Source organism: Hoplias malabaricus, chromosome 12 (genome assembly GCF_029633855.1).
Source record: "Hoplias malabaricus isolate fHopMal1 chromosome 12, fHopMal1.hap1, whole genome shotgun sequence".
In the NCBI taxonomy this organism is placed as follows: domain Eukaryota; kingdom Metazoa; phylum Chordata; class Actinopteri; order Characiformes; family Erythrinidae; genus Hoplias; species Hoplias malabaricus.
This window is the reverse complement of record NC_089811.1, coordinates 31,710,091-31,733,878: the sequence shown is the minus strand read 5'-3', so window position 1 is coordinate 31,733,878 and position 23,788 is coordinate 31,710,091. Positions and strand designations below refer to the sequence as shown.

At 41.2% G+C, this 23,788-nt stretch overlaps 1 protein-coding gene across 1 annotated transcript in view; it reads right to left on the bottom strand.

Annotated features, from left to right (window-relative positions):
- Positions 1-23,788, bottom strand: part of myo3b (myosin IIIB) — a 104,813-nt gene that overhangs the window by 21,176 nt on the left and 59,849 nt on the right. The window contains exons 26-32 of the mRNA XM_066685927.1: positions 22,402-22,607; positions 19,359-19,470; positions 18,719-18,881; positions 17,673-17,753; positions 15,116-15,191; positions 9,593-9,641; positions 8,513-8,630 (exon numbers count right to left, since the gene is read on the bottom strand). Of these exons, the coding sequence (XP_066542024.1) occupies positions 8,513-8,630; positions 9,593-9,641; positions 15,116-15,191; positions 17,673-17,753; positions 18,719-18,881; positions 19,359-19,470; positions 22,402-22,607 (805 nt within the window). The remainder of the gene's footprint in view (positions 1-8,512; positions 8,631-9,592; positions 9,642-15,115; positions 15,192-17,672; positions 17,754-18,718; positions 18,882-19,358; positions 19,471-22,401; positions 22,608-23,788) is intronic.

Here is a 23,788-nt window from a genome sequence, read left to right as displayed (position 1 = left end):
CATATACACCCACCCAATACTCAAGTCCACCCAACATCTTTAATGAGTAAGTAAAAAAAAATTTAAAATAAAAGCCAGAAAGTCTGCAGGTGCAGTGTGCAGCCTTTAGCTTTACGAGCGTGAATGCTTTTTATCATCCAGTATCAGGTTAAAAAAAACAAGGTTTCTGGTGATAGTCCTGAACACGGATAACTGCAGCCACTGATGCCATAAGCTTGCTCTAGAAATCATCTAGGAATTATTTCCATTACTATCATTATTTCATTAACTCATTAGATATAAGAGGCAGTGCAGACATAACCAATCCAAATCAGGACTGTCATCATATCAGCTGAATGTATATTAACGCACCAGTTGTTTAATGTGACAACATAAAAGTCAATTTACAATCATTTTATTGATATATTCCTACTACTGCAAATATTAGTCATAAATGAATGGGCTTTTCTGAATGTGTGTATATATTAAGTATTTTATAAATAATTAAAATTTCTAGTTTTATTAAAATGTGGCTTAGCCAATCAGATTTTAGGATCAATACTTTTCAGTTTGTCATTTTCAGCCTTGGCCTACTGTCAATTCAGCTCTCTGCTGAGTTCTATGTCTTGGTTTATTTTTTTATAGCAATCACCTAGAATTGAAAACACATTTTAATTTGAAATAGTCTAAATCTACAATAATATTTGAGTATTTAATCTGTAAAGGCATGTGCTGCTTAAGCAGGGGTTACGATGTCTAATGGAGGAGAGAGAGAGAGAGAGAGACATTGATCGTCTCGTCAATCAATGTCACAGCAGGACTTGGCTGAAACATGGGCTACACATGTACTTGTATTTAGATAAATAGATAAATACCTGACAGGTAAAAAAAAAAAAAAAAAAAAAAAAGGCCAGTTTCTGTCTACAAAACACTATAATGCTCTAATTAAAGCGGAAGAAAGACATTTAAAAACCTCTAAGTGTCTGAGATGATACAGGATCACTTCTCATATCTTAAAGAGCAACTTTATAAGAAAGTCCAATGACGTGTTGTAGAGAGGAACCTCTAGTTTAAGACTCATACTGACATTAAGAGGATTAAATAAAGTTGTGGCCAACTTTTCCTGCACATTTCCCTGAGTGGGTTGGACACTCCTGTCTGTCCAAACCTCACCTAGTGTGCGACTGTCTGAGGAGTGGCCTGCTTTAAAGAGCAGAAACAGACTGCTTTTAGATATTCCAGACACATGAAGAAGGCAGGTACAGCAGGGGAGAGTGAAAGCGACAGAGAGAGACAGGAAAGAACGGAGAGAGAGAGAAACAGAGAGAGAGGGAGGAGTGGAAAGAGAGAGAGAGGGAGGGAGTTTTGTCTGTAGAACACAAAGTGGGTGTCTCAGCTGTCTGAGGGCTGTCAGGAGTGGGGTCCAGATGTGTGTTAAAGATGATGCTGTGTCCCATGATGAGACATGATATTACTGTAGTAAAGAAAACCTTCTCTCTCTCTCTCTCACACACACACACACACACACACACACACACACACACACACACAATTGTCATAAGCAAAGTGCTTGAGCTACCTGCCCCATTTCAGTACACACAACAGCTGTGACTACTTCACAACATTCAAGCTCACAATCCAGTAATAATAAGTTATAATTTATAAATGTTATTATCAGTAATGCAGAGCGGCACGGTGGCACAGCAGGTAGTGTCACAGTCTCACAGGATCACACTCTGGGTGACTGTCTGTGAGGAGTTTGGTGTTCTCTCTCTGTCTGCATGGGTTTCCTCCGGGTGCTCCAGTTTCCTCCCACAGTTCAAATACAAACATTGGTAGGTTGATTGATGACTCAAAAGTGTCTATAGCTGTGAGTGTGTGAGTGAATGTGTGAGTGTTCCTGCCTTGCACCCAGTGATTCCGGGTAGGTTCTGGACCCACCACGACCCTGAAATGGATAAGGGTTACAGATAATGAATGAATTAATTAATTATCAGTGATATATTGCAAAATATAAACATTTCAGTGTAGTGCACAGCTTATGTACACAGAATTATTTATGTGTTCAGCATTGTTATATGTAAGAAAACCCATCATTAATATTGTTGCCTTGTTTTTGGTTTTTTGAAACTGAAATATGATTTAATTAATAATTAAATAATTGCAGTTTCTTATGTAACTACCAAAGTAACCTGCATTTATGCAATTACTTTTGCATAATATAGCGATAGTCATTTTAAAGTTCTTCACTTTAAAACAAGTTGTATTGATTAGAATTTGGACCAGTTTATTGTTAATAGATCCAGAATAAAGTCTGGTAAACACAGCTATGCAGCACATCAGTAGACAGTACCCTGTGACAAGTAGAGAGAGCTCTTCAGTTATTAAATTTGAACTCAAAATAAAGGAAAAAACATTTATTTTTCCAGTTTTAAGGGAATGTAATATTTCTCCATATTGAAATATACCCACACTCTGAGAGATATTTTTACATGTACAAAGTTCAGTTCTAGAAGTTGAAGCTGATATTTCTGTTTTTGTCTTTTTAACTGTGTTTCCCTTATATTTCAGTTCGATTCTCACAGTGGAAGGATTGACATAAAGGTTTATTCAGGTCTGAAGCAAGAATGGAGCTGAAAAGTTGGTTGACAGTTTTTGGAGGTCGAACAGGTCTTGGATGACTGTTAGGAATCCAATTTCCTTTATATCTTTTTTTATATTTCAAAGATTTTTACTCCAGTTTTGAAACTCCTATCACTATCTACAACCTCCTCCCTTCCGTTTGCTAGTGTAAAAAAATTAATACTTCTTACATTGAGTTCATTCAAAGATTTAAAAAAAACTTGAATGAATGAATGAATGAATGAGGCCTCTGTTGTTTGCAGTGTACTGTACACTGCAGATACACTGATATTAAACCATGATTACTTTCACAAGCACTACATGTAGAACAGTATAAATATAAAGCCAAGCGAATGCCTTTAAAAACTAGAGAAAGCAAGTGAAATTAGGATGACAATTTTCAGAATAGAGCCTTATTATATGTTTAAAGCACATATTCTGATGTTTGTTTCACAGCAAGTGTGCAGGTGTAAACCTAGGATCAGTCCACTCCAATAAACAAACTTCTATTTATTTGCTGTCAGTCTGTCCGGTGTGAAGTTAAAATCACAGAGAGCATAAATGCACAAGCAAAGCCCTTTCTTCATACCTTTCATGAGTACTAAGGATTCATTTCTTATCATCTTTCTCTTTGCACTCTTCATAGGCGCAGGTTAGTTTCCTCTGTCTCTGGCTCGCCATAATTGCCCTCTCTCCCTTATTTTATCGGTGTCTCACTCTTGACATGTATGTTTACCACAACCATAATCTTCAAAAAGCGTGTTAACATAAGGAGCTCAGCTTCCATAACCCATAAAGCCTGATCCTGTTTACTAGAGAGAGAGAGAGAGAGAGAGAGAGAGAGATTGTGAGTGAGGACGAGTGAAAGCTGATCGTATCTCTGACAGTTTCTCAGCATTTGTCTGTGTGAGTATTTACGTACTTCATAGGGTAAAGCATTAATAAGGTATTAATATAGAGGATTAAGGGAGTGTGTGTGTGTGTGTGTGTGTGTGTGTTCAGGTGGTTTATGTACATCACTGCTGAGCAGATCAGCTCTACGTTTAAATTCCCAGCAGGAGAACACAACAACCGCAGCTCAGTTTGAGTAAAAAAGGCAGTGATGGTGTAAAAGGCCTATAACAGAGAAGAACGTTGTGGGTTTTTGTTTATCTTTTTTAATGAAATGAAAAAGTTGAGTGTAGACTTTAAACTTTGTTAAAGTTTTAAATTAAACTTTTGCCTATTTATCCGACGTCAGTTTAGCCGTGCTCTCTCGTACTGAAGTCATAAGGAGTGTTTAAGCCTGGACTACTTTGGTTTGAATGAAACACAATACAGTGCAGCCAATCAGAATCTCTGAGACCAGAGTTGAAGATACACGCTGGAAAGTCTGATCAGAAAATGCTCATGTGTCAATTAGTCATAACTGTATTAAGATACACAGCATCTCAGGAAATTTGACTGTCATTCATTGAAGTAAAATAGTTGCTCTGAACAAACAACATCAACACTGTAAGTGGCATCAGGGTTAAAATAAGATGCATCCTTTAAGCAAGACATTAGCTACTTAAAAAGTGACAAGGCAGTGTGTAAAAGTGCGTGTGTGAGACAACAAAATTTTTCAGTACAAACTGTAGGTAACTGGCCAAAACATTAGGCCTTTGCCCTCAATAGTGTGAACACAATAAAAGGGTCAGATGTGTGTTAAATAGCAGGCAATATGCTCTCACTCAATATCAGTCTCTCTTTCTCTCTCTCACACACACAGCTGGGAGAGATCTAAGGGTTGGAGGCACTTAATGTCCATCAAACACAGGGTAAAGTGGTTCCGGGTCTCAACGCAGCTTTTTGGCCGTGACCTACAGCAGATTTAATCTAGTGAGGGTAGAGAAGGATTTGGAGGGGTTTTTGTGTGTGTGTGTGTGCGTGCATGAGAGCAAGCGAGAGAGAGACATGTAGTGTGTGTGTGTGTGAGAGAGAGAGTATATCTCCGGGGGCGACAGCAGCAGGATGAGAGGCAGGAAGAGAACTGAGCTCCAGACATCTGGCTAGGCAAGCTCCCTGGACTCACTCGCGCTCTCTCACTCTCTCCCTCTTTCTCACACACACACACACACACACACACACGTGTGTACAATGACACACTGTGATCTGCCTCGATCAAAGCCTGCTTTGCCACCACACAAACACACACACACACACACACACACACACACACACACACACACACACACACAAGCATGTACATAGACATACACACCTCACTAAATAATGGGAATGAGAGCACCAGTGCTGAGTAGAGTAGCCGTGTGGGATGGGCATCTACAGGCTACCTGTCTCTGCTGTGTGTTCTCCTAACAGCAGAGTTTAAGCCGCAGTCAAGCCTGAAGCTCTGTCAATGTGCGTGTTCAGGACTGGCTATGTGTGTTGATTCTCATTCTTTCACTCTCTCCCTCTCTCATTTTTAATAGTTCAGTGAAGGCTATTGGTTTAATAACTTCACAAACTGTACTGCCAAAACAATTAGAACCTCTCGCTCTCCTTTTGTATGAACAGAGTGTGTTGCTTATTCATGGCCTGCTGCTTGAAGATTTTGAACTGACTGGGCCAGGATATCTTCATCCACAGATCTAGGGGTGGGCAATATTCTGATATGCCATCATCACTGTGATAAAGTACTTTATAACCCAAAACAGGTAAAGCAATGGACAAAGCTATTAAGTTATTTGCTTTTAGTCAAAGCAGCCATTTTGTACAGGTTATTCATGTTTTAGCATCATAAAAGGGCTAGTTACACATTTACATTAACTAACTAATTCCACACATATTGGAGGTCTGGGCCCTGGAGTGGCAAGTCCATTGATCTGAGAATATCTGCTCCTTTCTTTTCTGTCTATTCCTGTTTCTCAGTAACGGCATCTTGACAACCACACATTCTTCCAGGAGAAGGATAGAGAAACTAATCAAGAGTGAAGTATGATTTTCTCCCCACTCTCAAAGATTTAACAACTTTAAAAACTATTTATCTGAGGGTAACCATTTTTTTTGGGATTGAACAGTTCTTAGGAGTCCCCCCCCTATATTTTTAATTACACTTTTGAATTAATTAATGATCTCCTTCTTGTCTTGTACATAATCTCCAGAGAAAATTCTTTCATTCATTCATTCACTTACCATCTTATTTTCATTCATTCAGTGTCTGTAACTGCTTATCGTTGTCCAGAGTCTACCCGAAATCACTGGGCGCAAGGCAGGAACACACCCTGGAGGGGGCGCCAGTCCTTCACAGGGTGACACACACTCTCACACACTCAGATCTATGGACACCTACGGATATGTGTTTTTGGACCGTGGGAGGGAACCCGAGCACCCAGATGAAAACCACATGGACACGGGGAGGACACACCAAACTTTTTTTTTTTTTGTCCTCACAGACAGTCACGCTGAGCGGCTTACTGCGACACTACCTGCTGTGCCACTGTGCTGTCCCTATCTTATTGAATTAACTGTTCCTTACTTTATAAAAATTGTTGATTAAACAAACACATTACTGCAGTGTTTACAGGTTTTTATAGTGTTTTTTAATTATTATTACTGCACTACATTGTTATGCTGTTGCATTATCACCGAACATACCTCTGCCTACGGTGTAATAGCAACCACACTGTCCTCCTTCAATAACTTTCTTAACTATGTCACAGTCCAATTTCCACATTACTAAAGCACATTTTACAATACATTTCTGACAGCTACACTACACCCCACTAAGATCTCAGGAATCACAAATGCAGAAAATGACAGAAGCAGAGCAAGCAGGAGAGCAAGAGAGAGAAAAGAAGCGAATATGTCAAATGAGTGTGTGTGAGACAGACATGAGAGATGAGTGGGGTCACCTGCTCTCCCTCCTACAGAATTAGGCGCTATCTAACCCAGGCGTGCCGTGGCGAGCTGACAGTAATCCCGCGCCCACTGCAGTGCTGTGGCTGTGTTACATTATCATAGCTAATCCCATAATCCTCACTACGCTGCTAATCTCAATCCCACCCCCTCTCTCCCCTCACTCACTAATCATACTAATGATGGACCCCCATCTCCCCTGGCGACCGTCACTAGGAGACATAACTACCCCCCCCCACACACACACACCTCTGTGAAAACAGTCTCATGCACTCCACCCTCCAATACACAAAAACACACACACTCACACAAGCCTCCCAGGAAGCTCTCATTAATGGGATTCATAGCCCAGGGCAAAACACAAACTAAACATATGTTCAGCAAATCAGTGTGTGTGAGGGTGTGTGTCTGTGTCACCATAACTATGTGGGTCTCTTTGAGCCACACAAGGGCTTAGCTGGGGAGAAAGCCCTGCTATGCAGGAATCCTGATGGCTTTGAAGTGATTGGTGCTCTTTCTAAAGAGTGTTACAAAGGCCCGACCCAGACTATTAGCAGCAGCCCTACAGTGACATGACATGACCCGTATTTATGGTTAAGCAAGGTAAAGAGAGATGAGAGATGAGAGAGAGAGAGAGAGGGTGTTAAGAATGATGGATAGGGGTAGTCAGGTTTTAAAGAGAGCCACTTAGAGTCAACTAGACAGATTCAGCCTCTATGAGTAGAGGATTACCTAGACATCTAACGATAAACATAGCTTACGTATTGATTTCATCACGATAATGGGTTCAAGCAGAGAGGGTAGCTCAGATTTAACAAGCTGTGGGGTTATATTTGAATTTTGTCCAGTTGTTTTGGTGTTGCTCTGAGCACCTTTCTTCGCTGGTCCTTCACAGGGCAACACACATTCACACCCATGGACAGTTTTGTTGTAGCCAATCCACCTACTAATGTTGGTTTTTGGACCATGGGAGGATTCCGGAGCACGCAAAGGAAACCCATGAGGACCAAACACACCAAACTCCTCACACAGCAGGGCTAAACCTCAAATTCCCAAGACTCTGGAACTGCGAAAAGTGTTTTTAAATGTCTTTTTATTAAATGTTTTTAATTTGACAGCGACTAATATATATATATATTGGGCAGCACGGTGGCGCAGCAGGTAGTGTCGCAGTCACACAGCTCCAGGGACCTGGAGGTGGAGGGTTCAAGTCCCGCTCCAGGTGACTGTCTGTGAAGAGTTTGGTGTGTTCTCCCTGTGTCCATGTGGGTTTCCTCCGGGTGCTCCAGTTTCCTCCTACGGTCTAAAAACACACGTTGGTAGGTGAATTGGTGACTCAAGAAGTGTCTGTATTTGTGAGTGTGTGAGTGAATGTGTGACTGGACCCACCGCGACCCTGAACTTGATAAGCGGTTACAGATAATGAATGAATGAATAATGTATATATTTCCAGGTAGACTATCCCACCATTTCAAGTTGTTCAAGTTTTGCCTCATTACTTCGCCATTTTGCAGCAGTTTATCTTTGTACAATGCAAAGTTTAAAGCTAAAAAACTAGTCTAAACTACAATTCTACGTTACAGACTTTGGGACAAATCTCAAAGACCCAAGACTCAAACCCTAGACACGGGGGTGAATATTTGTGAATATATCTGTGTGGTTTACATATGTGTTTTAGATGTGTAGCACCTCTGGCACTAGCAAGTACCACACCCAGCCATACACTCACTCACTCACTCATACACAATCACACATTTTCAGGAAATGCACCAAAAGGGGGTGCTACGCAGAACTTTGAATTAAAGACACTGGGTGTGCTTGTTGATTCTCTAAGCAGAAATAACAACAAATACGGAAATGCTGAAAATGTAGTATTTATATAAAGAATGTGGTAACTAATGTCAAATTTTAAAGAAAATAAAAAAATGTTCTTATCAAACTTGTGGGAGTTAGTGTGTGTGTGACTCCCAGTGACCTTTCTGTGTGTTGGAAGTGCGTCACTCTCGTTATGTTGGTGTGTGGAAAAGCTCACCTTGCTTGCGATGTATAGCTCTGTCTCTGTCTCCTCTTGTCTTCACCACAGACACTTCATCTGAGCCTTTCTCTTTACTGTCAACTTCTCTCTCTCTGTCACCACTGACAGAAGTCACCTTAAAAGGAGGACAGAGGTATGCACACACATGCGTTGTTCAAAGGAAAACACATCTAGAAAGGCGAAAAACTAACAAACAACAGACAAAGCAACAGGCTGAGCTCTTTAATTAAAATGATTTACTTAGGGTTCACTGTTCTGGTGCTGATGTTTATTAGTGCCTATTAGTGGTGTGTTTTGCAATAGTAATTGCTAATGCACAGGCACTAGACCGCTTTCTCTCTACCTCTGTGGGTAGGGGCTCTGTCGCACAGCTTAATTGTAATGCTGAAAATAACGACGGCAGTTCTCTCAGACTTCCTCACATATTTAATTTTATCTTTGAATAAAAGAGCTATAGGAAAGTATTAATCTGCTTAACATTTCTAAGTACATCCTCCAAAGGATTTTGCTTTTTTAATCTTACATATGCTCAGCAGAGTTACTGGCAAAAACTGTACGTTTTCTTCATCTCATCCTTTCAACATCAAATGGTGAGCAGCAAAAATTGGATCAGACTTCAAAGCCAGGCGATGTGCTCCAAGTCACAGAGTGGCTCCTCTATTTCACATATTGAATTCGAGCAGGATATCAAAGTGCTAGCAAAGAACCTCAGGTCTTTACTAAAAAAGGGCTCTAACATCTGTAGAGAGAGAAGCGCAAAGACAAATCACCTCAGGGAGAAGCTAGCATTTACTCTCCACCGCGGATTTCCAGCCTTTTGATTCACTCTTTCCCTGTACCTCCCTTTCTCTCCCTCTCCCTCTCTCTCTGTGCCCTGCTGCTGAGATTGGAGTTCAGAATGAGGGAGCTTTCCCTCTTTTGTCTCAAGGACACATATGTGTCGGAGGGGGGGAAGACAGCACTTCTCAGAGAGGCTTTGCGCTTCAGTGTTATATGCAGATTTGTGACTACTCAATGCAAAGCAACACACTGTATATGAAATGCATTACCATATTCAGTAAAGTATTATTTTCTGACCTCTTTAAGGGTTTGACAGTCAGAGTCTGTTCTTCGAGGTGTGTCTTCCCTGAGAAAATAAAAAATATATTTACATAGGGAAAAAAACACACATAAGATAAATAAATTATAATTTATACAATGTGTGTAGCTTATGCAACAATGCACATCAACACTCAAGGGACAACATGTCCCCATACACTCTTACAGCACACAGTGGGACCAACAAACATACAAAACCTATTGCAGCTAGAATGAGTGAAAATATAGAATTGCTGCAAAATAACGTTGCTCATCAGCATGTAGACTAGCTAACGAATCTTCCACAAGGAAAATGGGCAGTTCATGTCAAAATAAATCTATATGGATCCTCTCCAGAAATGATTAAACAGAATAGTAAAGTTTGAGGTTTGAAGTTTCACCGCTGAGAATTAGGATGTAAACAAGCCGGCAAAAATCCCTCCAGAAAAACCACACACACAAGCCTCTAAAGTTTGGATCAAGAAAACTATCAAAATGAATCATCAAAAGATAGGATTGATTTGGGTTCTGTTCATTTTTTAGCATTAGATGACTATCATCACAACATTACCATATAGTAATAGTATGCAAACCAGGTATAATATCGTAGTTAGACAATAATAATAAAATAAATCTTTGAGGCACACTGGGCCTTTTGAATTATTAATGACTGTTTGGGGGTGCAGGCATGCAAAGTACAGGGTGGGCCACTTATATCAATACACCTTAATAAAATGGGAATGGTTGGTGATATTAACTTCCTGTTTAAGATGGGTGGTGACCATGGCGGCCATTTTGGATCCAGCTTTTGTTTTTTTCAATGAGAAGAGGGTCATGTGACACATCAAACTTATTGGGAATTTCACAAGAAAAACAATGGTGTGCTTGTTTTAACGTAACTTTATTCTTTAATTATTACATGATATTTACGAGTTATTTACAAGTTTCTAACCACTTATCAAATGTGTTCAAAGTGCTGCCCATTGTGTTGGATTGTCAATGCAACCCTCTTCTCCCACTCTTCACACACTGATAGCAACACCGCAGGAGAAATACTAGCACGGGCTTCCAGTGCAGCACCTGAAACTACGGATACTGGAAGCCTGTGCTAGTATTTCTTCTGCGGTGTTGCTATCAGTGTGTGAAGAGTGGGAGGAGAGGGTTGCATTGACAATCCAACACAATGGGCAGCACTTTGAACACATTTTATAAGTGGTCAGAAACTTGTAAATAACTCATGAAAGAATAAAATTATGTTAAACCAAGCACACAATTGTTTTTCTTGTGAAATTCCCAATAAGTTTGATGTGTCACATGACCCTCTTCCCATTGAAAAAACAAAAGTTGGATTCAAAATCGCCGACTTCAAAATGGTCACCATGGTCACCACCCATCTTGAAAAGTTTCCCCCTCCCATATACTAATGTGCCACAAACAGGAAGTTAATATCACCAACCATTCCCATTTTATGAAGGTGTATCCATATAAATGGCCCACCCTGTATTTTCCGACATGCCCCAGGAACCCACTGATAAAGAGATATTTTGTTGTTTATTTTTTTTGCTTGGTTGTTGTTGTTTATTTTAATTTGTGATTTTATGTTCTATTTTGGGGCTGTTTGTTTGATTCACCATCCTTGCACGCTCATTTTGTGACCCCTCCCTCAGTAGTTTGTGTAGTTAATGAGGCACTGGTGCCTAATTTTTAAGGAGCAAAAATGGACAATGTGGGGTACGCTGTCATCTGTTGGGTTCAAATAGGAGAAAGCAGAAAACGCTTTTTAAGTCAAGGTTCTTATAAAAACAACAACATCTGACTGGTGCTATAACATCTTTAGAAGACGCACCTAGGGAAGTTTGTTTATTTGAGCACAAGCTATTTCTGTTCTCAACTGAAGCAAAACAGCCAATGAGCCATTCTGGCCAAAATCGTCTTTTGCAGTTATTTTTTATGACAATTAGTAATCAACTAAACTTTTCATCTTAAAAATACAGTAATTTTAGCTCCCCTCCAGTGCACCCAAGCAAGATAACTGCTGTGTATCGGTTACAGAAGTCACAGAAATCGAAGACAGCACTGACCAGACCACAGCACTGACTAGACCAGACTAGAGCACTGACCAGACCAGACTAGACTACACTAGAGAACTTACCAGACCAGACAACAGCACTGACCAGACATGACTACAGAATTGACCAGGCTAGACTAGAGCACTGACCAGACCAGACAACAACACTGACCAGACCAGACTACAGCACTGACCTGACCAGACTAGACTACACTAGAGAACTTACCAGACCAGACAACAGCACTGACCAGACATGACTACAGAATTGACCAGGCTAGACTAGAGCACTGACCAGACCAGACAACAACACTGACCAGACCAGACTAGACTACACTAGAGAACTTACCAGACCAGACAACAGCACTGACTAGACATGACTACAGAATTGACCAGGCTAGACTAGAGAACTGACCAGACCAGACAACAGCACTGACCAGACATGACTACAAAATTGACCAGGCTAGACTAGAGCACTGACCAGACCAGACAACAACACTGACCAGACCAGACTACAGCACTGACCTGACCAGACTAGACTACACTAGAGAACTTACCAGACCAGACAACAGCACTGACCAGACATGACTACAGAATTGACCAGGCTAGACTAGAGCACTGACCAGACCAGACAACAACACTGACCAGACCAGACTACAGCACTGACCTGACCAGACTAGACTACACTAGAGAACTTACCAGACCAGACAACAGCACTGACCAGACATGACTACAGAATTGACCAGGCTAGACTAGAGCACTGACCAGACCAGACAACAACACTGACCAGACCAGACTAGACTACACTAGAGAACTTACCAGACCAGACAACAGCACTGACTAGACATGACTACAGAATTGACCAGGCTAGACTAGAGAACTGACCAGACCAGACAACAGCACTGACCAGACATGACTACAAAATTGACCAGGCTAGACTAGAGCACTGACCAGACCAGACAACAACACTGACCAGACCAGACTACAGCACTGACCTGACCAGACTAGACTACACTAGAGAACTTACCAGACCAGACAACAGCACTGACCAGACATGACTACAGAATTGACCAGGCTAGACTAGAGCACTGACCAGACCAGACAACAACACTGACCAGACCAGACTACAGCACTGACCTGACCAGACTAGACTACACTAGAGAACTTACCAGACCAGACAACAGCACTGACCAGACATGACTACAGAATTGACCAGGCTAGACTAGAGAACTGACCAGACCAGACAACAGCACTGACCAGACATGACTACAGAATTGACCAGGCTAGACTAGAGCACTGACCAGACCAGACAACAACACTGACCAGACCAGACTACAGCACTGACCTGACCAGACTAGACTACACTAGAGAACTTACCAGACCAGACAACAGCACTGACCAGACATGACTACAGAATTGACCAGGCTAGACTAGAGCACTGACCAGACCAGACAACAACACTGACCAGACCAGACTATAGCACTGACCTGACCAGACTAGACTACACTAGAGAACTTACCAGACCAGACAACAGCACTGACCAGACATGACTACAGAATTGACCAGGCTAGACTAGAGAACTGACCAGACCAGACAACAGCATTGACCAGACCAGACAACAGCACTGACCAGATCAGACTACAGCACTAACCAGACCAGACTACAGCACTAACCAGACATGACTACAGAATTGACCAGGCTTGACTAGAGAACTGACCAGACCAGACAACAGCACTGACCAGATCAGACTACAGCACTAACCAGACATGACTACAGAATTGACCAGGCTAGACTAGAGAACTGACCTGACCAGACCAGACAACAGCACTGACCAGATCAGACTACAGCACTGACCAGACATGACTACAGAATTGACCAGGCTAGACTAGAGAACTGACCAGACCAGACCAGACAACAGCACTGACCAGACCAGACTACAGCACTGCCCAGATCAGACTACAGCACTGACCTGACCAGACCAGACTAGACTACACTAGGGAACTTACCAGACCAGACAACAGCACTGACCCGACATGACTACAGAATTGACCAGGCTAGACTAGAGAACTGACCAGACATGACTACAGAATTGACTAGACATGACTACAGAATTGACCAGACCAGACCAGACTACAGCACTGACCATAGACCATACAGCACTGTTCCTGCTGGTCTTTGGGATTGAACGGGCAACCTTCCGGGACCAAGCCCAATCCTCCAACTATTAGGCCACGTCTGCCCGGCCACTGCTGCCGAATATATTACAGAATACAGAATACTGAGTGAATTTTTCAAAGAGCAGAAGAGAATGAAAGATTGTCATGGATTGAGAAGTGTCTAATAATGGGAGGAGTTGGATGGAGGTGGAGACTGGTTGTTCAGCCCCCCACCACCACACACAGCTGCTTAGAGTCTGCTCTCCTGTTTGCCACATAGTTTCTTAATGACTAGACTCAGACTCAGCACACACACACACACTCTCTCTCTCTCTCTTTGATACATCTGGCTCCCACTACAGAGCCCATTTTCTGCTTTGTGGTGGAACTCTCGTGTTATCCTGATGGAAAGATATTTATTAGACTTATTGGGGGTGAGGGAGTGAGGGCACAGAAGGTGAGGAGAGAGGTGAGCATGAGGGGCATAATGAAGAAAGGCAGAGTGAATGATGTCGACAAGCTCACCTGTGATTAACCCCTTGAGCCCAAAGCTTATTATTCCATGATTAAACCTTTCGTCACCTAAACATAATATGATAAGGAAACATGTTCCCAGAGAAGTTGTTTTTGTCTAAAGCAATTTGGTACACATGATAAACAACAAAAAAGTACCCATCTTAATTGTTTTATTAAGTCATTTTCACACTTTTATTCACAGAATTTGGATTTTCAGTAGTCCCATGTGACCAGAAGATGGGATTGTAACATGATAAAATGAATATGTCAAACTCTGTCCAGCTTAGCTGTGGTTGGTATTACTGAGAGGTGAGTGAGAGTGGGTGAATATGAACAGTGCAATGAGAGCAGCTCAGTAGGGAAGCACCACAGGCAGGCAAACACTGACCTGCAGAGGGCTTTCATGTGTTTAAGTACAGCCTAACACATTCTAACACACACACACACACACACACACACACACACACACACAGACACACAGACACACAGACACACAGACACACAGACACACACACACACACACACACACACACACACACACACACACACACACACACACACAGACCTGAACAGAGCTTTCATGTCTTTACCTACAGCCTGGTCAAAAGTACACAAAAGAACATGCACACACACATGCAGACATCTACAAAATCTCAGAGCAGCTCTCGGAACCCCACTGTGAGAAACAAACATAAACTTAAATCAAGGATGGGCGAGGGATGCATGTGCACACACACTCTCTCTCACACACACATAATAATGCCCTAGAGGAACTCTCAGACGTACCACGATGATGAAGGTGAAGATGAAGAGGGCTGGCGTCTGTGTCGGAAATCTTTACGGACTCTGTGTCCCCTGTATGCTGAGATACACAAATATCAACATCATGAGTCATTCCTGTACACACACACACACACACACACACACACACACACACACACACACACACACACACACACACACACAGAGATGATTCAAGTTTTATTAGCTGTGTATTTTCTTCTATTCAGAGACTAACAACCCGGCTCTGATGTTTTGAAAATAAATATTAAAAATACGCAAAGAACTTGTGGGCAGTTACAATAAAAATTACAATCAAGTATCGATAATTACTTTAGCAAGTAATTAGCAGTTTATGACTTACAAATTAACCAAGGAAAGAAACAACTCAGAGCTGAATACACATGAAAGCAAAGCAGTTGGAATAAAAATGCAGAAACATTCATGTATTCCAGCTTAAATGCGATTCTCTAATTAAAGCTTCATTCTCTAATCAGTACACAAGTGAGAGTAGAGAGCGGCCCAGTGACCAGAAGAGTTCCAGAGCCAAAAGGCAGAGGAGAGTGGGGGGAGGGAAGAGATAGAGTAGAAGAAAGACACAGACAGAGAGATAAGGACAGAGAGAGAAAGAGAAAAACTAATAGAAACAGAAACATGGGGGGAGAGAGAGAGAGAGAGAGAGAGAGAGAGAGGGAGGAGTAGATGTTAGGGTGCAGGTATGGTTTCAGTGGTTAATGTGATCTATTATACACTAGTGATGTTTTTACTGCATGTGAAAGACCGGTTTATTTGAGTGTTTTTGGTGTGTAGCTCAACTCACAGAGCCACGCGCTACAATGGGAACGTGCTGGAGTGAGGTAATGAGTGGAAATTACCTCAGAGATCTCCAAGCCCCTTCTCTCTCTCTCTCCCACACACATTCAATCTATCATCATACTATCTTTTTTATGTCTATTTTAAATTATTTTTTATCTTTATTGCTGTATATCTTTGTATTATTTCCTGTGTAATTTACAAATGTTATTCATTTAAAATTTTTAAGCACTTTGAGCTGCTCTTGGGACTTCTTCTTCTTCTTACTATTATTACTTCAATAATGAAAAGTTTATACTTTACATAACCGCTATGCAAACTAATCACAATATGGGGCAAAATATAGCCATAAATAAGTAAACTGTGCGTAACTAAACTAAACAGTTTGTTGTATTTCACAACACTTCTGGTGCTCTAGAAGGGTTCTCTGATGATGGCATTTGGCACTGTCGGACTAAACCTTGTATGTCCGAAAATGTTGTTTTACAAAGGAAGGAAGCATCTTTCTTAACGTCCAACGGGAGTTGATTAAACAAGATTATTTTTAAAATAACTGTGTAGCATTTCTTTTGATATGTTCATTATGTAACTTTGACATGACATATTCATATAATGTCAAAAACGTAATTACACATTAGTAAAATGGTTATATTGCCTGCATTTATGCAGAGTCCCCATAATTAACACTCTCTGATAACAGGTCAGCAAGAACACACTGGAATTTAACACGCTGAGAGACCTGATCATCTGAGCTGTTTACAAGTGACTTTAATAGTGGACACATGCAGAGCTGGAATAAGAGAGAGGAAAAAAGAGAGAGAGAGAGAGAGAGAGAAACCAAAGTGAGGTAGAACGTAAATAAGGGGAAAAAGAAAGAGTGAGGAGTGATCATTGGGTGAGAGAGAGATTAAAAAACGAGAGAGCAAGAGAGAGTGTGTGTGTGTGTGTGTGTTGGGTGGGGTGTGAGGGGTGAGTGTGTGAGCAGGGCTGGTAGCCCCTGTGCCAAAAAAGGGGCGAGCAGCACTTGAAGAGAAGGCGAGGGGAACAATGGCATCTCTCCTCCCTCTCCCTCCCTCTCTCTCTCTCTCCATCTTTTGCCTCCCCCTGGTACCTTGCTACCACCCTCTCCCTCCCTCCCGCCCTCCTTCGCTCCTCACGTCCTCAAAGGAGGAGGGGAGTGAGGGAGGGGGTGCCCCGAGAAGGTTAATATGCCTGCTTTGATCTCTGCCAGGCCACAGTGAGTAAGAATTCATTTACATTTCAGATGAAAAGGTTGACAGTATAAAAAGGCATCTTGTTTCTGGTATGTGAGAGGGCTGTAATAGGCCGGGAATTTGAGAGAGGAAGTGGCAAGGAAACAGAAGGGGGATAAACCCCCACCTCCTCCACCACTAACCCCCTCCACCCCTCCCACTCCTCTCTTCCACTGCCTGCACTGGGAAAGAGATGAAAGGAAAGAAAGGATCTCAATATGCACTGTTCTACTGAAACATGGGGACCAAATGCTGCGGCCCAAACTTTCAAACTTTTTTTCCTCTCTGCACATTATTAATTCATCATCTCTGTATTTTGGGATTATTAGTCCAAAACAAAAACCGCCACAGATCGAAGATTGCCAGGGAATATGCGTAACAGAAATCAGATCGCTCATCCAGAGCCTTTCTAGGAAATAACAGACAAGCGTCTGAAGGCTGTCTACATGAGCAGTGGTCACTTAGTGACCTAGTGAGTCTCAGTGAGAGGTCAGTACCTGACTGAATCTGCACCGCTGCCACTTCTCGCTCCTGCTTTATCTGTTTCAGATTCTGACGAGCCATGTGACCTCTCCAGGCTAGAGAGAGAGAGAGAGAGAGAGAGAGAGAGAGAGAGAATAAACCTGCAGTACTACTGTGCAATATTCTCTGGTATCTAGGAAAATACATGAGGTTATTTATCTGCCCAGTACAAATTGTTATATAACCGGTGTGGTAGCAAAAGGTAAACAAACATATTCTTTTTACGTATCATTTATTTTTATTCACTATTTTTTTTTTTTAAATTTACTCTATTTGTAAAGTTTTTTTTGTAAACATGCACTTAAAAAAACAACAACAAATAAATAAAAAATAAATTAGGTCTAAATCAGCACATGCACACTTCAGGAGTCAACCTTACAATTCCACCCTAAGTAAATTAAGCAAATCCCTAAAAGCTGCTGTAAAATGGACTATAATCTGCATTTTCTGAAGTGTATTATCTCTACACATTTAAAAGGAAGAAACAGCCTGCCAAGTCTTCAAAATCACAATCACGTCTTTTCCTATGAGACGAGGGATGTCAACCAACACTTCTTTTCACACTCCTGCCAATGCAGTGTCATTAGACAGCCCAGTGCGCTGGTGCAGAGTGCAGTCTGCTCAGGTCTGTTACATCAGATACCTGTAATGTCCTAACACATTTTCATGAGATAAGCGGAGGAGAGGGGTCCAGCCCACCCACCCACCAATTAATTGTGCTCTCCGAGGGGTCCTGGTCTTGGATGGCTGATCAAACCCATGCTCTCCCAGTGATAGGGCCAACATTAAGACTGATGGACCACTTGGGAGCCCAACAATGTCATTGTAATGTTTACAGTCAAAAGCAAACCCACTGCTTAGATGAAGATTAAAAAAAATTATGAAGAATTTTCTTGGTTGATCAGTTTATGAAATATAGTGTTTTTTTTTAAATCATTTTATCATTTCTATAAAATTCTTGATATCCCTCCTTCATGTTAATACATAATGAAAAATGAGTAAGTGGACAGCTGCTTAGTACCTGACTGAATGATAATTGCTCCATGGTTGCGTTTCTCTTTCTCTCTACGGTATCTCCTTGCCCCAAGCCAGCCTTTAGTGTAGGCCTGCAACACCACCACTCGAGCCATCACCTCTCTCAACAACAGATTCAGCTGCTCCACGTGGTAGTACTTCAGAAACACCTGTCTCACACACACACATACACACACACACACGATCACACATGAAGTACACGCTGGTGTGCAAACAGACGGTACCTTCACTCACCTCACAGAAACACACAATGATTGCAATCAAGGGGTTTATAGAGGAATAGCACTCTTTGAACTTCTTATTTCATTTTTTTTTCCAAAGCTGCAGATGCCAACCATCTGGTCAATTAGACTCATAGATAACAACCTCTCTCTGCTGAGGGATTTAACTCTTCAGAGAGAGAGAGAGAGAGAGAGAGAGAGAGAGAGAGAGAGAGAGAGAGAGAGGTGTTAGGGAAAATGAAAGACAGTGAGAACGAGAGATAGAGCAAGGGAATCAAAGAGTGGTTTATTTTGTATGCAATGGATGGGGTGGGAAAAACAGTCCTGTGTGGTGTGGAACAGGTATTTCATCATTCTGCTGCCTGTCAGGAGCAGTGTAAGGTGTGCGGTGAATGATGACTGTACTTTGGTCTTGCCCAGAACCCAGTTGTCCAGTTTGGCTCTCTGCAGGATGGCCACTGTGTTCTCTTTACTGCTCTCTGGCATCTGATGGGCACGGAAAGCCAGATAATAGTACCTGAGGAGAGGTGGAAAGACTTAGAAACCACAGTCAGGATAAGGAGAGCCTGAGAAAACTACTACTGATGTCCTAATCCAATGAAAGATCATTTAAGGGGAGGAGCTTGGCTGTATATTGGGGATTAATATAATCAAATTATTAATAAATTATTTAAATTTCATGCTGTCTTTGTTATAAAAGGGACTTTCGGCTTAGGAGGCCTCAGGACCAGCAAAGGTGACTGGGAAAAGTTAATTTAGGATTGCAGTCAAATCATTTTTACATTTTTTTAATGACTAAACAGAAATCAAGAGCACATTGCTTTGTTTTTTTATTCATTATTATTTTTTAAAGGTGATCCCTTTGAGTTAAACCCCCCTGGTCAAATTAGACAAATGTCTCTTAAAAATTGGCCCTGAATATATTAATATAACATTGTTTTAAAACACACAAACGAGAGTCAGATAAACATCGTAGAGTAGCAACCATATTACATCAGTGTTTTTGTAAAAGTAGAATTATATGTAAGAAAATTTGCAGTCAATTTGAATTTGCAGAAAGAGCATAATTCTGTTGCTATTCCTTCTGTAACTTAAGAAATGTATCACTGCTGGTAATCAAACCAACATATCTTTGCTCTTGTTCTGTTAATTGTAATGTCTCAATGTGGGACCATTGGTTCAGTGCTGCCAGAAAGTGTGTATCTATGCTATTATTTCAGTTAATTCTTGCTTAACAACATAAATAAGAAGAAATAAAATATGCTACACATGAAATTAGTTTTAGCAGAATACTGCTGTCAGAGCCAAGCGGTTAATTTTTTATATAAGTTTATGTAAAAAAATTATTCTGAGCAAGTTTAGATAAATTCTATTCATTATCATGATATTTCCACACAATGTAAAGTATTTTCACAGACAAGGGTCTGTTCTGAAACTGAAAATATAAAAAGGTATACACTGAAACATTTAAAAAAAAAAACTAAATGGAAACACGTTTGCATCCATGGTTTAGAGGAAAGAGAGGAATAACATGCTGAATCATGCAATCATTGTAGATTTCATCTGTGAATTTGAAAATGAATCAGTTGTCAGTACTTGGAATAAGCGGCTGTATCCATTAACATCAAAACCTGAAGACACTGGCCCTCTTTGTTGGCTGAGCAAGGTGCCCCACACTCACTCCTTTAGAAGCACCACCACCACCACCAGGACCTGAGGGTCTTTGTTCAGAAACATCAAGGCTCATGAAGGGCCCAGTTGATCCTGGGTGTTCACTCACATTGCCGTGGAAGATAACTATTGTGTTTCCAGGAGGAAAAGTCTCTTTGATTCACCACTATCCATGTCCTTTCATATTAATTCTTGTTGATACCTGTTATCTCTTTGATGATGAATACAAAGAGGGCTCCTCCATGACTTCACAGACAGAAAGCTTTGATAAGGTCATACAAATTTAAACCAGTTTGGAGCGCTGGAGCAGGTCACGGCCAGTCATCCACAGCCTTGCTTGAACTGTTACTAAACTCAGTAAATATGAATTCATCGGACACAAACCATGGAGGTCCACAACACTCAAGAGTCAATCTAGCGTGGTGTGGAGGGGGAGGGGGGTGGGGGTAGATAATCAGGACAGTTCTCTGATCTGAAAGATGACAAGAAATCATGAGAGCCTGGAGTTTGTTGTGTCCCTTTTGGAGGAGAGAGAAACTGAGATGCTTATGTAAAAGAGGTGACCTACATGTCAGTTTTTTCTTTGGGCTAAAAGAAGGAAGAAAAGTGTGTGTGTGTGTGTTAGAGAGAGACAGAGAAAGACAGACCGATGAGGGGGAGGGGGAGAAGAGAGGGAGAGAAGGAAAGAGAGAAGGAAAGAAAGAGAGATGGAGATTAACACAGAATTCAAGAGAAAGAGAAAGATAAGGGGGGGCAGAGACACACAGAGAAAGAATCATGCATCTACTAAGCCTCCAAATAGTAATTTTTACCATGAATCACCCTTTCACAAAAACGTAGTCCTACATATCAAAGTAATGCTGCAGTGTTAATTAAAGGAACAGAATCTATTTTTCCCCATGTCTCCATTCTCAGGAGGTTAACATTCAATTATCATTTAAATAATCCACTGTTATTACGAAAACTCTATTAAATCAACCTACAACACAAACTCCCAAGCATTGGCAGAGGACAGAACTGAGTGGAAAGCTCCTTACTGTCTTTCGGTAATGAAAAAAAGGTACGGTACTTGTGTCGTCTTTAAGCCTCTCCCAGAAGCAGAACTAACAGAACTGGCTCTCTCTGGTGGTCACTAGATCTGGCTAATTACATTTCAGTTTATATTCCACCACTGCAGTTTTGGAGTTCTTTTAAGAACAGAGTCATTTCCACAGCATTAAAGATGAGATGTAGGGTTCCTGGTCAGAGTCTGAGTCTCTTGGGAATGTCGGCATGAGTAAACAGTGACACTTCATTTTAGAGTAAGCATTGAGTCTCCTGACTACAAATCTATTTCAGCCCAAACAAAGGTTTTTCCTTGCAACTCTCTTGCAGACAGCAATTTATTTTTGTATGTGTTTGTGTTTTAGAAGATGCTGTGTGGAGTGGTAGAGCTGCAACTGCCGTGTGCCGGTCCCCATGGCAGTCAAAAATAGAACTGAGGAAAAGGCCAATAAATTACTAGATGTTCTTATTTACATCCTGCAAGGAATTTTTTCCTCAGCGCCTGTGTCCTCATTCGCTAACTACATTCCTCTGGATCTTGTCATCCTTCTCTCAGGGAGTAGTGCTTTCCTGTTAATAACTACACATTAGTGAATCTGTCCCACTTATTCTCCCTAATTAACAAGCCATGTTTTGTGTGATGTGGCTTGTTCTACAAGTGCTCCTGAGTGACAACTACAGTGCCTGTGTGTGTGTGTGTGTGTGTTTCCTCACTGGTGCGCTGCTCTCCTACCTGTTAACAAAATCGCTGAAGGTGATGCGGTGGGAATAGCCTTGTCGGCGGATGTTAACAGTCTCGAGGATGCCCGTGTAGCGGAGCTGTACCAGAACGCGCTCCTTACACAAACATAGAGCCTGACGGTCATCATTGGGTTTAATGCAGCGCACAAAATGAGGAGTGCCCACCACCATCTTTGACAGCAGATCCATCAGAGAGTACTGGATACACACAGAGACAAATACACACACTTGAAGGTACCCGTATTATTCAGCTAAACAGCCCAGGTCAAGTTCTTCAAGCTCTTGAATCTTGGCACCTTATTATGAAGACATTAACCTTATGAACTTATAATCTTTACATAATCCACTAACAATGTACAGAAGGGCAGCGTTTAAAAGACGACATGTCACCTGCATAATCTTTTTATGAGAACTAACACATACCTGCATAAACATTTAAAAAGACAATTCAACTTTCAAATATTTGCCAGTTATAAAGAAAAACCATGTACCTACAAAATAGTAACTTTACAGAAGGGAATAATCTCCTTTTCTGTCAATAAATGTCAAGGTAAAAATATTTGAGCATTAGACTAATTAATGAACATTTTCATACACTAAAACACTACAGATCATTCTAAATATTTATAAGAGGAAATAGTGCTACACTGTATACTGATACTAGAACTGTATCTCAATGCTTTGTCATTAATAACGATACAATACCCATATAACCTTCTAGCGAGTTATTTTAAAAAAATAAGAAACCCAACTAGCACCAGCAACTTTCTGTACAAACCTCATCTACTTTTGATAGAAGAGAATCGCTGGTAGCACAACTCGTTAGAACACTGGGACTGACCGTGAGCGGGTGAGACAGCTCGCTCTCTCACTCTCTCGACACGGCTCGTCTGCTCCAGAGATGGAGCAGTACAGTTAGTTCCCACGGCAGCTCACACAGATCAGAGTGAGCTGCGAACGTGCAAAAAGTGCTGCCAAAGATATTTTTGCTTCCTTTTAAATTTAATTTATTTATTTTTCTGAACTCTTGCACTGAGATCACATAATTGATTGAGGCATTCAGCTTTATTCAAACAGTAAACACGTCTTATGAATGTATGAATGACACAGGACAGAAGGCGCGATCGGAACCAGAAATGGTGAAACAGCAAATACCGAGCACCCATATCTTGTAGAGAAAGTACATTACATTTCTTGATGCTTTAGGTTTTTGCGATGTTATCGTTTCAGTATTGGTATCGAGATATTTAGGCAGGTATCGTATCGAAAGTCATAATTTTGATATTGTAATATTGCATTGAGGCACTGAAGTATGGTCACATTTGGGCCCTTATGGTTTTATGGTTTGTAAGCATTCTGTTCAAAATAAACCAAGACAA